At 46.9% G+C, this 16,778-nt stretch overlaps 1 protein-coding gene across 4 annotated transcripts in view; it reads left to right on the top strand.

The window, feature by feature from the left end:
- Positions 1 to 5,807: 5,807 nt before the first annotated feature.
- Positions 5,808 to 16,778, top strand: part of ISL1 (ISL LIM homeobox 1) — a 37,975-nt gene continuing 27,004 nt past the window's right edge. For 3 of the 4 annotated variants that reach the window (XM_069221628.1, XM_069221638.1, XM_069221658.1), the window contains exon 1: positions 6,380 to 6,585. In XM_069221628.1, coding sequence (XP_069077729.1) covers positions 6,507 to 6,585 — 79 coding nt within the window. In that variant the 5' untranslated portion in view covers positions 6,380 to 6,506. Of the gene's footprint in view, positions 6,586 to 16,778 lie in introns of all 4 variants that reach the window. The other variant, XM_069221648.1, reaches the window with a different exon arrangement.

Genomic DNA, 16,778 nt, shown 5'->3' on the forward strand with positions numbered 1-16,778 from the left:
TTGACTGAAAAAAACAAAGGTTACGGACATTATAGTAAGGAAATAGACTTTTTTTTAAACTATGAAATTCAACCTAAAAAGTCAAATGTTACAGGGACGTTATAGCTAGGTTATGAATTTACATGCACAAAACCATAGAAATTCAGCAGTTACAGTTAAGGTTATCTGAAGTAACTATAACTTGTGCCCTCAGGTAACTATAACCTGCGATCTGTCCATGCACAGTTTTCTCCTCATTAATTTTACTGCAGATATCACATTGATATTATCAATGATGTTTTCAAAGATGTCATGAGTGTTGTAAAATGTCGGGTAATTAGCAGTGCATGGCGCGGCACGAGTTACAGTTTGCGTAAGGCACTTTTTTACCCCCCCCCCCTCTTTTTCTCAGCCCCCACTTGATGGATCACCCCGAAACTTTCCATATACAAAAAACCCTAGAGGGCACTTTATTGGAACATTCCATGAAAAAATTTTAAGCGGTGCCAAAGTTATAACCACGTCAAAAAACACATTTCTGATGGAAACTAGGTCCTAATTATAACTATTTACTGGCAAGCACCAGTAGGTAATATATATGTGTGTGTGTGTGTGTGTACATACAGAGAGAGATGGAAAGAGCGAAATAGATATACGACACAGAGCAGTGTAAGTCACACTTAGCAAGGCTCGTGTAATCTTGCTTAACGACCCCAGCACAAATGCCTATGTGAGGTAATTCCAATTGAATTTAAATAAAGATCTACCGTAGGCCATGACATTACTCTTTCCCCAGTCGCTCTTCACACCATTATTTATTGCAGTATGCTGTACATACTTGCTAGTTTTTAGCTAGGTGTCTGACCATACAACAACAGATAATCAGCATACATATAGTTGTAAGAAAAGATTTGAAAGCCTGCCAGAGCAGCTTTAAATCTCTCATGTAGATATTACAGTGAGTCTGGAATAAGAACGGAGCACTGTTGGACTCCTAACTGTGTTAAGTTTGTCAGCCTGGCAGCAAATACATCACCTTTCGATGGTTGAATTTGGGAATCCAGTTGCCATCTGTTGAGTATATTCATTAGGCCTCTTGAAAAACCTAGTAGTAACGAAATAACTCATGACTAAAGAAATCAGATGCATATTAATGAATTCTCAGTGAAATTGTGTTGCCCCTGTATACAAAGTGATACTGTCAAGGAAAAGCAGTGTCTCACCACCAGGTTCCTTAGCTTTGACCTGGTAGAAACCCAACTGAACATTTTGGAAGATAATATAACATTTTATCGTGAGTAATCGTTAAGTACACATTTACGCACTAACACAACAGAAAGAGCAACCGATAGCCTCCTATATTGGCGGGATCACTATTTTTTAAAGACGTTCCCCTGATGTATCCTGCCGCCCCCCCAAGAAACACACACCCAAAGTCACTTTATATAGCATGCACTATAAGGCCCATGTTTATACTTTTTTAGCGCCACATTTGCGTCATTTTTTGACGCAAAAGCGGCGCAAACTTACAAAATACAATTGTATTTTGTACGTTTGCGCTGCTTTTGCGTCAAAAAGCGGCGCATATGCGGCGCTAAAAAACTATAAATATGGGACTAAGGCCCATATTTATACTTTTTTCGTGCCGCATTTGCCTCATTTTTTGACGCAAAAGCGGCGCAAACTTACAAAATACAATTGTATTTTGTAAGTTTGCGACGCTTTTGCGTCAAAAAGCAGCACAAATGCGGTGCTAAAAAAGTATAAATATGGGCCAAAGTGTACAGAGTTAGGCCCATATTTATACTTTTTAGCGCCGCATTTGCACCGCTTTTTGACACAAAAGCGGCGCAAACATACAAAATGCAATTGTATTTTGTAAGTTTACGACACTTTTGCGTAAAAAAATGACGCAAAAAAAAAGTATAAATATGGGCCTCAAAGTTCAGAGAGAGTCAGGGCCACCGACTACCTTTGCAGGTCGTTGTCATGACATGTATTAACAGACAGTCACAACGATTAGCATGTCATAGTTACCATACCTCTGACTTGGGCCAGGCGGAATTTAAACTATGTGAACATAATTATCACCATTTATGGAATTTCTAGCTATGCTTGATATGTAAATTTCCAGAAATTACACCATTGCGTCATGTCATGTGATTACCCAACTATCACAGGAAAAGTTTAACACAAGAGTGCAGGAATAAAGCAAACAGCCCGGACGCGAGGGGCTGCTGCTCACATCATGTGTGTCTTTGGTTTTACATTTTTATCATGAAATGCATCCTTGATCAAAAATTGAAACCTTGATGTCTTTCGCTCTAAGGTATTGCAATTAATGATGGATTCTCATTCTCTGTAAGTATGTGTAACTTTGCATAATGTTCCCAATTTTTTGGATTTATTACACAAAAGCAAGAATTACACAAATTTTGCACACCCCAACTTTTACCTAGTCTACATGGACCTCGGTTCGGAATGGTTCATAACTCCACTGTCTTAAGTCAGATAACATGGTTCTGTTGTCATTATAAAAGGTGATCCCATGTGTGAACCAAAGTTAATTGGGTATTTTTAAAGTTTGTGAGCAAGAGTTCCCATGAGGGAACTCATACAGCTGACAAAATGTTAGGGGCAGATTTATGGAAAGTGGTGCTGCACTGAGTGCAGCGCCACTTTCCCTGCCCCCCTTACCACCCCTCTACTGCCGCCATGTATGCGCCCTATTTAAAATACAGTGCACCATGGTGCAGGGTAGGGGGCAAGAGTGTCATTTCTCATGATGCTATTGATGTACTCTGTAGGATGAAGGAGTAGTGCCAAAATATTGGTGCTACTCCTGCAGAGTACACAGGGCCCCATTCTAAAGAATGGAAGCCCTCTTTTAACGCCTCCTCTTGAGCAGGAGTTAAAAGTGTCATAAAAAATGGCGCAAGGAAATCTCATAGATTTCTTTATGCCATTTTTCTGGCTCCCCTAACGGGGGAATGCCCCCTTTGCATACATTATGCCTGGCATAGACATAATGTAACGCAAAGGGTTACAGAGTGGCACAAGGCATGCATTGCGCTACTCTGTAAATACACTCTTTAAATACGGCGCAGGTATTTCAGCCATGTTGGGCCACGCTAAAGTAAAAAATAAGTTAATGTGGTGCAGGGAGCCGCGCTAGGGCATTATAAATATGCCCCTTGGTTCTCTAAATAGTTGAGATTTGGAAATGCGGATGCTTTCGTCATTACTTTCCTGTTTATGATACATGAATTGGAAATTTGATTATAGATGTTTTTATTTTCTAAGACCCTATCATTGCTCCCATTTTTTTATTTGTTCAGTAGTTGTCTCGAGCAAGAGGTAACCATGTTCTTTAGGAGCTTTCTATTGTGAGCTGTGCAGTTTAATTCCCATATGAATCACTTTGGTCCCCTGTTTCACCTGATATATTTGTGGCATTATCAATGCAGACATTATACCAAAAAGTACACTTTTCTGCTTCGTTTCACTAATGTTTTTAGGGTAGCATATTAAACATGCACATAGTACCTCTGATAGTCTCATCTGAAGAAAAGTTACAAAATGTGAGTGGGAAAAATATCCAGTGATTGTAGTAACCATTAAGAGATGATCACTCAAGTTTCGAGCTGTGAAAGTGTAAAGTGTATTAGTGAAGGGACAACTGAGTGTTACAGGCGGGTCTGTCTCTATTAAATGCCATTTTATTTTTATTTATTTAGAGGTTTTTTATTGTGCTACAAAAGCCATTTGAGGTAGCCACAGATCATATGTGCCTGATAACACTGGCTCAGGCATAAGTGGGATTTTAAATATTGATAAGGACACCAAAGTAGTGGATTAGCTGGGATTAGGATGTAAAGGACTCTTAAGAGTCTGCCCCTGTGCCTTGCATGGAGTGGCTGGTTTTAGGCGTCAAATCTACATGCCAGAGTCAGAGTGCCTAGTGGCCAAATGCCAGACTTCCAGGGGTGTGAAGTGGTGGTGATATTCTGGAAACTAGCCGTGGGCTGTTTTGCAAAAATAGATGTCAGCTTCCTGGATCTCAGAAAGTTGCTTTACTCTCTTAGATGCTGAATGGAGGGACTTCCAGAAAGAGGATCCGAGGTTGTGAAGGGTTCCTGAGGTGCAACTGGGGGACAGGGTGCGGATTTGAGGTGTGGATCTTAGGCTCCTGGAGGAGAGGTATGAGACAAAAGTCCCAGACAGCTGCATGGGCACCCTGATTGCGGCCTATTCATTGTAGAAAATAATACCGAATAATATATAATTTTTACATTTCTTAAATTGAAGCACCAATGTTAGACAGGGTGTTTTGTTAATGATAATGACCCTTCTAGTAGGTAGACAAGCTATCTGCTGTGTGGCTCATATAACATTACTTTGGAAGGCTGAACATCTGCTCTGATTCTTAGGCCGCGCTGCTCTTTGCTGGGCTTTAGTGCGCTCTTCCTATGACTTTGCAGGCTTGAACCCTCGATTAAATATGCATAAACCGATAAATCCATTAACAGTCTGTAGGAAGTCTAATCCCAGTAGTTTCACTTGGAACTCGCACCTGTTAAGTGTGCATGACACAACCACTCTTGGATCCTTCTCGGACCTCACAGAGGTGAGACTGAGGATGCCGCTATAGGAAGAGTCTGATATTTCGTCGGGAAACGTGTCCCTGACAGGAGCTGCGCCACACGCTTGCTCTGAGCTCGTTGACGGGCCTCTGCCGGGGAGCACGAGGACGGTCACACGGCCCGATCACACAGACGCGGTGTCACAGCCATTCTTCGAACCTCTTCTGCCAAACCACAGATAAAATGATTAGGACCAGCTCTGCCCGCCCTAGATAATCTCCCCATTAAAAGCAGCCTTCAGCTGAAAGCAGCCAGGGAGGTGTGAAGGGAAGGACAATTCGACCATGTCAATTTCGCCGTGATACCAGAAGGGGGACAATTTAACTCTGCTGTACGCAGCATCGTTCCTCGGGTTTGCGTTCCACCACCCTGTCTGATCAGCAGCTTTCTGAACTGCAGCTTGTTTTTATTCGGGAGACCTGCGCACATTCTTACTTGTCCTGGCAGCTGGGAAACGGCTTCTGTTTTGCAGAAAACTATAGCATTAAGGTTTCTGCCGTCCTCTCCCATTGCCGTTTCCCATCATAATGTCTGTCTTTAGCCGCAAAGGAGGAACATAGAGTATATGGGAAACTAACACGTGGACAGCCTCACTTGAACAAATGTAACATTAATTCATTCTATCTATCTATCTATCTATCTATCTATCTATCTATCTATCTATCTATCTATCTATCTATCTATCTATCTATCTGTCTATCCATCCATCCATCCATCCATCCATCCATCCATCCATCCATCCATCTATCTATCTATCTATCTATCTATCTATCTATCTATCTATCTATCTATCTATCTATCTCTCTGTCTGCCTGTCTGTCTGTCTGTGTGCCAGTCTGCCTGTCCATCCTCATAGCTACTTGCACGTCTTCATGGGTGTGTCTTGCTGTCTCTCGGTCTGCGCATCTATTTGCATATTTGCCTCGTTTTCCCTTTCTCTTAATGCGTTTCGGTCTTTGCATTATTGCATCGCTGGCTCTCTCCCTCTGTGTCAGCCTCTCTGCCTGTCTTTCTAAATACTGTCAGTCTACAGAAAGTTTAGTATTTCTATCTAAAGTATCTTCCTTCCTGTCTAGACTCCTCTGGGTGTTCCCATGTATACTCCCCATCCCTTCATGATTTTTCATCACAATCCCTCTCCTTCCCTGTCTTCCTTATCTCTCTTTCTGTGTGGCTCATCTGTCTGTCTATGTGTTTTCCTGTCTGTCTGCATATGTATGTTCGTGAACTCTCCCTGTCTTTCTTTGTGTCTATTTTATCTGCCTTTCTTTCTCTCTGTCATTCTTTCTGTCTTACCTATCTGTATATTAATGCTTCCCTGTCTGCCTTTCTGTCTCTTCACCTGTGTCCTCTACGTCTCTCTGTCTCTATGCCTGTCACTGGGGCACTCTCTGTCTGTCTGTCTATCTCTGTGTCAGTCTGTGCTTTCCTCTGTGAGCTATCCCGTCCTGTCCTGGGTTATACCTCATTAAAATGCTTCATGCGAAATAAATGTGTTACTGTATAACTTGAATAATTAAGAAAAACAGCCTTGGTCTTTTTTTTCATTGAATCTCACAGTTTCCAGTTCCCGGGGCTGCTCTGGGAAATTCTAGCAAAGAGGAAGCTAAGCCTGGTCAAAATGAAATGTATCACCAACTTTTTAACGTCAGCCAGCGTTTCCTGCTCCAATAAACGGAGCCCCTCGCAGCACCGAGATTGAGCCGCTCTATATTTAGCCATCTGCATGCCTGATCCCTCAATGGCTTTCCGACCGTTCGCCACATTAGCCTTTGCTAAAAAGACTGTGCTTCATTGTGGGGCCGAGTCTGAGGTGCAGTAGGCTGGGATTAACATGCAGTCCATTAAATCAAAGTGAGTGCGCTCGTCGTTGTTTCTCCCCTCATGGATTTCAGGATTCTGCCAGGATTACACCCCCGGTCTGCTGGAGCCGCCTGCTTAGAGATAAATCTGCGGCTGTCAGGTATGTACGGCAGCGGGGCCAGGATGTTACTTCTGGAAGTGTCCCCTGGTCCCAAGCGGCGCTGCGTGGTGTGCAAGCGGCACAGCTCGGCTCACGCTGGGTTGTGTGGTGTGCGGGCGGCACAGCTCGGCTCACGCTGGGTTGTGTGGTGTGCGGGCGGCACAGCTCGGCTCACGCTGGGTTGTGTGGTGTGCGGGCGGCACAGCTCGGCTCACGCTGGGTTGTGTGGTGTGCGGGCGGCACAGCTCGGCTCACGCTGGGTTTTGTTCTGTGCAGGCAGCACAGGAGGGCTCACGCACGGTTGTGTGGTGTGCGGGCGGCACAGCTCGGCTCACGCTGGGTTGTGTGGTGTGCAGGCGGCACAGCTCGGCTCACACTGGTTTTGGTGGCGTGCAGGCGGCACAGCTCGGCTCACGCTGGGTTTTGTGGTGTTCAGGCTGCACAGCTCGGCTCACGCTGGGTTGTGTTCTGTGCAGGCAGCACAGGAGGGCTCACGCACGGTTGTGTGGTGTGCGGGCGGCACAGCTCGGCTCACGCTGGGTTGTGTGGTGTGCGGGCGGCACAGCTCGGCTCACACTGGTTTTTGTGGTGTGCGGGCGGCACAGCTCGGCTCACGCTGGGTTTTGTGGTGTTCAGGCTGCACAGCTCGGCTCACGCTGGGTTGTGTTCTGTGCAGGCAGCACAGGAGGGCTCACGCACGGTTGTGTGGTGTGCGGCGGCACAGCTCGGCTCACGCTGGGTTTATTGTGTGCAGGCGGCACGGCAGGGCTCACGCCTCACTGTGTGGTCTCAAGCGGCACATCAGGACTCACGCAGCGCTGTGTGGAGCGCTGGAGGCACCAAATAGGCTCTCGCAGTGCTGCCGTGTGTGCTGGCGCCACGGCCAGGTTTATAGGGCGCTGTGTGGTGTACTGGTTGTGTGGTGTACATGCGTCTTGGCCGGAATCAGTCAGCCCGTGTGCTGTGCTGGCGGCTCTGCCGGGCTCAGGCAGTGCCGTGTGGTGTGCTGGAGGCGCTGCCCGGCTCACGCAGCGCTTTCCGGTGTACAGGCTGCACCCCAGACTAGCAGCGCCTCCCCCCGTGCCGGGGACGTTGAGCTGACCACTGCATCAATAGCAGGAAGGTCTTGAGTGTAAAGATCGCACCCACTGGAGATGCAAGCGCTGCTCTACCTGTGTAGTGTGTGTGTGGAGCTGTGTTTTTTTGCCATTGTCGCGTTGCAGGTTCCTTTCCTCTGCACAATATGCTCAGGGCTACCCAGTCTATATAGAACCAGGTGCAAATGAGAACGGCAGCTATTCACCGGCCTCCACACTACGTTCCAGTTTGAAATATGAAATGTTCACATTAAAATGTGGAAGTGAAGCGTGTATTGAAGTGACTTATGTCGTTAGTTTAATGTTTGCAATTGTTCAAATAATATCTAACATAGAAAACCACAATTAAAGCTAGTGTCTGAGAGAGTGAAAGATGTGGGTGGGTGTGTGACAGAGGGCGGTTTGTACCTGGAAGTCCACTTTTGTGTCAGTCTAACTGTGAGAAGCTCCGTGAGAGAGAAGGAGCGTGTATGTAAGACTGGAGAGGAGGGAGGCACATTGTGCGTAGCTGCGTGGCACGTGCGTGCGTGGGGTTCCGTGGGTATGAGAGTGTGCTTGATTACGCCGAAGCGTTTGTGTTGTACAGCGTCCTGTGTGTTTTTGACACCGCAAGTAGCTGTGTGTGTGTATTTTTCCCTGGATGCGCGACTGTGATCGCTGGTTTGTGCCCGAGTGTTTTACACGCATGGCTTTGACTGTATTTCCGTTGATATTTGTGAGCGTTTGTGTGACTGCGACATTGTGTGATCAGGTGCCTGCGCGTTTAGTAATCGGCGCATTTTATATGTAGTATTCAGTTACTTTGTGCACAAAATACAACAGTCTGAAAACTGAAGACTGAATCGAAGCTAGGTGATTTTTTAAGATACAGTCCGCCGTGGTGTTAATTCAAGGAGAGATTATTTCACTCTGTTTTCTCAGGTACACGTTATTTATGTTTTCATTTATTTCGAATAAAAAATACAGATATTGTCTATCAAGAGGACAGCCTCGATTGCCTTCTTCCCGCAAACATTGTGAAGCAATTGGAACAATATCCCTGCACACCAACCCCGCATCACTTCCGACGCTTTAGCCTTCTAGGAGTGAGAAGAGCACTCGCTTTATGTTTGTTCATTTTCATCAATGCTACATACACAGACCTATGTTAATTCATATTTATCATGATAGCTACTGCCACTGATGTTTGATCGATAACCCCAAACTGTATTGTAAACCGTATTTGCCTAAATAGTGTACGCCTCTACTCACACGAAACGAAGCCTCACTGAATGTCTAATCTGCGGAACAAACGGCGACCTGGTATTAATACGCGGTGCGTTCAAGACCAGGTGCCCCTTTGGTTCCCAGCAGCGACGGGCCGGCTTGCAGTCGCTGTGTTTGTTAGCTGTACAATGGATTTATACTCTAGTCCGTTCTGTGCCGCTCAAAGGCCCATTCTGTGCCGAACAGCGGGAAGGTGACCCGCTAATGGGACAAGCTCGGAGTGCTTACAATCGCATTTGCCCCCTGGATGTGCTGAAATATATTGATCGCTTGCACAGCCGTATACTATCCAGTTCACGACTATGCCAAGGGGGACACGAAGTCCTAGGGAGAGAAAAAAAACGTTTATACTTTATGAGCTGCAGGGAAGAAGTCTAAAACGCCTGTTTATGTCTCTCCAGACGCGCGTAAATGGATATGATAAAGCGCAGGTCCTGCGGCAGTCTGGCCCTACAGAAACTAGCGCTGTCAGACTACAGAGCACCCCTGGGAACTAGGGTGGACAGGGCAGCAGGGGAGCTGGGTGGCATCACGTGAACAGGTCCTCGCTGGTATGGGTCTGCCCCAGTGCCAGCTATGCGTGCTCTCGGCAGCAGTCCCTCTTGCAAGAACTGCTGGAAGACAGTCTCCGAATGGTGTCCAGGTGGACAGGCTGCAGGGGCCCTGGCAGCTTCACTAAACGGGTCAAAATGGCCAAGTTCGGCATCAGTGTTCAGCAGCAGTCCCCCCTCAGCTGCTGTGTCCCAATGGGGCCCAGGTGGACAGGCTGCAGGGGACCTGGGTGGCATCACTTGAACAGATCCAGACTGCTATACAGAGGCATGGGGTCTGCCCCAGTGCCGCCTGTGCAGGGTCTCCGCAGCAACCCCTCGTGTAGTCGCTGGTGGTGGAACACTGGTTCTCTATGCGGCCTAATTGGACAGGCTCTAGGGGGCAGGCAGCCGTGCACTGACAAGTTCTTGCCAGCACACCATAGGCTCACTAGAGCCCTGCCTTGCCTCTACTCCAGATAATGGTCGAGCAGGGTCCTTGCATCTAGTGTCAGACCCCGATGCGGGTCAGGATGGAGAGGCTTCAGAAACCATAGCCACAGTAGGCGTAGAGGCTTCTGGCTGTGCCACCTTTGTTCCTGCTCCAGCATTAACCCCTCGTCCAAAAACTGTCCGCCCAGCCGTCACGAGCTGGTTCGTCAATACCCCCTTTAAAGAAACACACGTTTGACCACTTTGCATTCCAGGCAGCGCCTGGCTTCAACATAACGCTGTCATCAGCAAATGATTACATCACACCCAGTATGTCATCCTGATGCTGTTTTTTCAAATTACTGGCAGTCTCACGTATCATGTCTTCAGTTTAGATATTTCTATTTATTCTGTGACATTTTGATCCTTTGTCTGTTTTGGAAGCAGAGAACGCTATAGAAATTCGGTAAATTAATCGCATCTACTGATCCATTCATCCATATTTCCGTCCACCTATCAACACACCTGGAGCCCATACTCACCCATCCGATCATCCACCCCTCTGTCCAATTTGTCCGTGGAAGTGGTTACTTACCATTCAAACAGAAAAATACTTTATAATTCAAAATGATAATGAAAAATCAGTGCTCATCAAAAAAAACACTCGTGGGCAGCATTCTAAAGTTGACTCACTTTTAAGTTTTTTTTTTTTTGCCCGTAGCAAAACGTCTTCGCTTTCAGATGTAGCCTATTGTTTCTATGCTTGGGCGCATAAAGGTCACGGCATGGTCCTCGCAGTCAAGGGAAAGCATTCCACTTCTGGACACACGAGGGCGCTGTTGTGATCACATTTGGCAAATACTGTTGCAAAAATGTTAAGCGCCTCCGTTATGCGCCAGTTGTTTTCCGTTCACTAGCCGCAAAATCTGGCCGGTAAGAAAGGATTTGATGAGGACGCATTTTAAGGTATAATACACCCTTTTACACATGCTGGCGCAAAGTTGCTGCCACACACTTTGAATAGCGGATCGTCAAAAATGACTGAATCATAAGATAACGAATAAAAAAGTGTTCATTTGTGAGGAGTAGACATCAATTGTTCAAATATCGCCGGTGATAAGTAATTACTCAGTCTCATTAGAAGGTTGTTTAAAACCTCTGTGTTACGCTTCCGTTTGTGTTTTCACACCACTGAAATGCTGCTGTTCTGCTTCACTGTAGAGGTGTCTGTTGTTGGGAGCATGTCAGTAGCCGCTGTCCAGTCCGTCTCCTCGGGAATGCTGCCCGGGACAATAATCCCAATCATTACTTCCGGGTTTACAGGGCTGAAACGGTGCGTTCAGATGAGAGGGCGGCCCACTTTCAAACTTTCTGCATAACAGCTTGTTGTAGTCTGCATGGAAAGTTCACACGTGATGTGCATACTGAGCGGAGGTCCGCCCGTATTGTGCCACATAACGCTCATGGTAGCAACATAAGATAACGTAACATAACAACATAAAATAACATAACGTAACGTGACATAACACATATCATAACAACATAAAATAACATAACATAACTTCACATAACAAATTCACTAACATAACATAACATAACAACATAAAATAACATAACTTAACAAAAACTGACAGAACATAACATATAACATAACATGAGAGAACATATAACATACCATAACAATGCATTCCGAACCATCACCACATCCCCAAATGTACTCATTTTCTCTAGAAACATTTCCCTTTGTGTTTACTATTTTCTGCTCAGTAAAACTAAATTGTCGCGGTTAGAGTATATGTTGAAGACATCTATCTACCACGCATATTTTACTTTCCATTTTATACGTGGTGCTTCGATCATAGTATGTCGAGGCCAATCTTTTGTTGTCGGTTTCATCAGAACGATGGAGCTGGAGACACGCGAAGCTGCTGATACCACATAAGAAGTCAAAGAGCGGTGCGTGATCAGGCGCCGCACACTAGATGCTTGGTCCCTCTCAGCAGCACCCAGCTGCACAAGCCAGCACGTGAGGGACCCCCTCCCCCCACGCACGCGGCGCTGCAGCACATGCGACTGTATCGATGACATTTCCCCGTGTTGTGGCCACGTTATTTTGTGCTTTAATTTGTGAACTTCTGAAATCCTTGGTTCATCCGCCCCCAAGATCGCCCAACAGGTAGTGTAAGTGGTAAGTGCCAGTTTCTGTGAGGAGGAAGAGTAGGGTGATCTCCACATCTAGGTGCCAGCAGGAGTCAGGCGTCCCGTTACTGTGGCAAGAGGGGCGCACTCTGTAAAAGCAAGTATTACAGCGAGACTAGACCCTGATCTGAACTAGCGTTTCAGAAGAGTCATCAGGGAAACGGTTGTAAATAAATATGATGCCAACGAGCACGGAATACTTTAATTTATTCAACATAAGAAAGCCCCTCACAGCATCTCAGTCCCACCTACAGCACACTCCGGAGGAGAATCGTCAACGTTTTAAGGGGGGCTTTGAAAGAATATTCTTCCGCATGAGGAGCGAGGGCGGGTAATGGGACAAGGACCTTGAAGCTTGATTTTAATTCGCAAAGACGGTGTGGGTAGAGTTGCTAGCTCACCGGTGGACGGTCTATCGTTTCATACTTAGAGAAAGCGTAGCTACTGTTCGTTGAAATTGAATCTTATTCGTAAATGCTCAAATTATTTGTATCATGCGCTTTTAAAGCTGTTCGCAGAACAGGGCTTCAGCTGCTGCCTGGTGAATTATGTTCACATCCGAGCAAGAGTTCTATTGAGGGCGCCTCGGCAAGCTACGGGTGCCGAGTGGGAACAAGTGGTGTGCTCCTGATCTTCTTTCAGACCCTGTCCATCTGCGCATTTTTCAGAATAATAGGTTTTGAAGATGATTTTACACTCAAGTGGAAGGTAGGGTTTGTCAGAAAAAAGTTTGTGACACACGCAACCGGGTGCTCTTTGCAATGGTACCACTAGCGCCCACTCTCGTGACTGCCTTCCGAGCAGGCACCATAATATCCTTCAGATAAGATGCAGCCACGCTACTCTAGAAGCAGTTTGTAAAGAGGCGCTTTCGCCGACTTTAACCGTTATACCATTTATTGTTTTAACACAAGATAACGAAAGGACTAAACAAGACCTAAGCACTACGACTGGCGCATTTTGAAGATTTGTTCTCATAAATCCCAGCAGTGTCCTCCACCAAGTTAGTGTCACGCAGCTCCATGAGCTCGATGTGAAGTGGTACTCTCATACCTCCCGGGTGTGCCCCAAGAGCTTCTGTCACTCACTCGAGTTCCATCACTGCTGCCTTCAGGTTCGCATGTTAACTTTCGGGCAGCTGAATAACCCTCTGATGAAAAACCGTCACTAACCCTCGTGCCAGCTCCAACGCTTACTAAGGACAAACCCTGCCAGTGCCGGCTAACGAATCACTCTCGTAAACTCACATCACAGCCTTGAAAAGAGTTACTCTCACACCACCATAACATGCTATAAAGAGTTTCCCTCACAGACTTCCTGAGAGCCTAGTAAAGAGTTACTCTCACACACCTCCGTAACCGCCTGCCAAGGAGTTACTTTCACACGCCCCATAGTGTTCTCTAGCGAGGGGTTCTTACGCTCCTGCACTTGCACCGACTGGAGAGTTACTCTCACATGCTCCCATTAGTGTTCTCTGACGAGGTGTTCCTACACACCTGCGCTAGTACTTACTGGAGAGTTACTCTCACACGCCGAATAGTGCCCTCTGACGAGATGTACTTACACTCCTGCACTAGTACTTACTGGAGAGTTACTCTCACACGCCAAATAGTGCCCTCTGGCGAGGTGTTCTTACACTCCTGCGCTAGTACTTACTGGAGAGTTACTCTCACACGCCAAATAGTGCCCTCTGACGAGGTGTTCTTACACACCTGCGCTAGTACCGACTGTAGAGTTACCAACACACGTCCCATAGTGCCCTCTGACGAGGTGTTCCTACACACCTGCGCTAGTACTTACTGGCGAGTTACTCTCACACGCCAAATAGTGCCCTCTGACGAGGTGTTCTTACACACCTGCGCTAGTGCCGACTGGAGAGTTACCATCTCACGTCCCATAGTGCCCTCTAACGAGGTGTTCCTACACACCTGCGCTAGTACTTACTGGAGAGTTACTCTCACACGCCCAATAGTGCCCTCTGACGAGGTGTTCTTACGCACCTGCGCTAGTGCCGACTGGAGAGTTACCATCACACGTCCCATAGTGCCCTCTGACGAGGTGTTCCTACACACCTGCGCTAGTACTTACTGGCGAGTTACTCTCACACGCCAAATAGTGCCCTCTGACGAGGTGTTCTTACACACCTGCGCTAGTACTTACTGGAGAGTTACTCTCACACGCCCAATAGTGCCCTCTGACGAGGTGTACTTCCACTCTCGCACCAGTACTTACTGGAGAGTTACTCTCACACGCAGAATAGTGCCATCTGACGAGATGTACTTACACTCCTGCACTAGTACTTACTGGAGAGTTACTCTCACACCCCGAATAGTGCCCTCTGGCGAGGTGTTCTTCCACTGCTGCACTAGGACCGGCTGGAGAGTTACTCTCACACGCCCCATACGACAGGGTGTACGTACACTCCTGCACTATTACTGACTGAAGAGTTACTTTGACACGCCCCGTAGTGCCCTCTGACGAGGTGTTCTTACACTCCTGCACTAGTACTGACTGAAGAGTTACTCTCACACGGCCCATAGTGCCCTCTGACGAGGTGTTCTTACACTCCTGCACTAGTACCGACCGGACAGTTACTCTCATACGCTCCATAGCGACAGGGTGTACGTACACTCCTGCACTAGTATCGACTGGAGAGTTACTCTCACACGCCCCATAGTGCCCTCTGACGAGGTGTTCTTATGCTCCTGCACTAGTAGCGACTAGAGGGTTACTCTCACACTCTCCATAGTGCCCCCTGACGAGGTGTTCTTACAATCTTGCACTAGTACTTACTGGAGAGTTACTCTCACACGTCAAATAGTGCCATCTGACAGGTGTTCTTACACTTCTGCACTAGTGGCGGCTGAAGAGATCCTCTCACAACCCCCATTAGTGCCCTGTGACGAGGTGTTCTTACACTCTTGCATTAGTGCCCTCTGATGAGTTATTCTTACACTACTGCACTAGTACCGACCGGAGAGTTGTTATCACACGCCTCATAGTGCCCACTGACGAGGTGTTCTTACACTCCTGTACTATTACCGACTGGAGAGCTGCACTAGTACCGACTGGAGAGTTACTCTCCCATTAGTGCCTTCTGATGAGTTGTTCTTATGCTCATGCACTATTACAGACTGGAGAGTTGCACCAGTTCCGACTGGAGAGTTACTCTTACTCTCCTTTAGTGCGCTCTGATGAGTTGTTCGTACACTCCTGCACTAGTTCCCACTGGAGAGTTACTCTCACTTTCCCATTAGTGCCCTCTGACGAGCTGTTCTTACACTCCTGCGCTAGTATCGACCGGAGAGTTACTATCACACGCCCAACAGTGCCCTCTGACGGGTGTTCTTACACTCCTGCACTATTCCGGACTGGAGAGTTACTGCCAATCCCTTAGTGCCCTCTGACGAGGTGTTCTTACACTCCTGCACTATTCCGGACTGGAGAGTTACTGCCAATCCCTTAGTGCCCTCTGACGGGTGTTCTTACACTCCTGCACTATTCCGGACTGGAGAGTTACTGCCAATCCCTTAGTGCCCTCTGACGAGGTGTTCTTACACTCCTGCACTATTCCGGACTGGAGAGTTACTGCCAATCCCTTAGTGCCCTCTGACGGGTGTTCTTACAGTACTCCGCTAGTGCCGACCTCAGTTGCGCTCACGCGTTCTTTTAGGTCAGTCTTGAGAGATACTCTCTTGCACCTTCACAGTGTCGACTAAAGAATTACACTCCCACTCCTAGATTAGTACTAACTGCGGAGTTCCTCTCACACAGCCACTAATTATTACCGTCTGAAGAGACGCTCTCACACACCTCCATTACCGCCAAAGGAAGATCGGTTTCAACACCCGCATTTGTGTCGACGGAAACGGACTCACACATTCACGCTAGTGCCTTGTGAAGACGATCTATCACCCCACTCATCCATCTGAACAGTCTCACTGTTTCACGCACACCCTATTAATGCAGTTTGAAGAGGTCCTCTCAAACACCCGCATTGGGGTATTCTGAAGAGGTACTTACACCGCCCATTGATGGAGTCACATGCGCACACGTACACTCCCTCTAATTAGTGGTGCCTGGCGAAGTGTTCTCCCAACCCTCATACATGCCGCCTCTTCCAATTATATATGACACGAGGGTCATCGACCGCAACATTGGCATGTATTCTCCTTAGCGCAGTTTGAAGGTTAACTGACGCTTTCCGCCGGTAAATCCACTCAGGGGTTACCCTCCAGCACCATGTGCCTATATTCTGAAGAGGTACATAGAACCACTTCATTAATCGGCACCACGACAGACTTCTGGAGAGGTACTCTCGCAGGCCCCCGTTAATATCTTCCTAGGAAAGCTCTCACACATACCCATTAGTTCCTTCTGAAAAGGTGATCTGGCAAACGACCATTATTACCTTCTGAAAAGGTACTCTGGCAAACACCCATTAGTACCTTCTGAAAAAGTGATCCGGCTTGCCCCCGTTTGTACCTTCTGAAAAAATGCTCTAGCAAACGCCCATTAGTACCTTCTGAAAAGGTACTCTGGCAAACACCCATTAGTACCGTCTGAAAAGGTGATCTAGCAAACGCCCATTAGTCCCTTCGGAAAAGGTACTCTGGCAAACACCCATTAGGAACTTCTGAAAAGGTGATCTGGAAAACCCCCATTAGTA

The sequence above is a fragment of the Pleurodeles waltl genome, chromosome 1_1, assembly GCF_031143425.1.
Source record: "Pleurodeles waltl isolate 20211129_DDA chromosome 1_1, aPleWal1.hap1.20221129, whole genome shotgun sequence".
Taxonomy (NCBI): Eukaryota; Metazoa; Chordata; class Amphibia; order Caudata; family Salamandridae; genus Pleurodeles; species Pleurodeles waltl.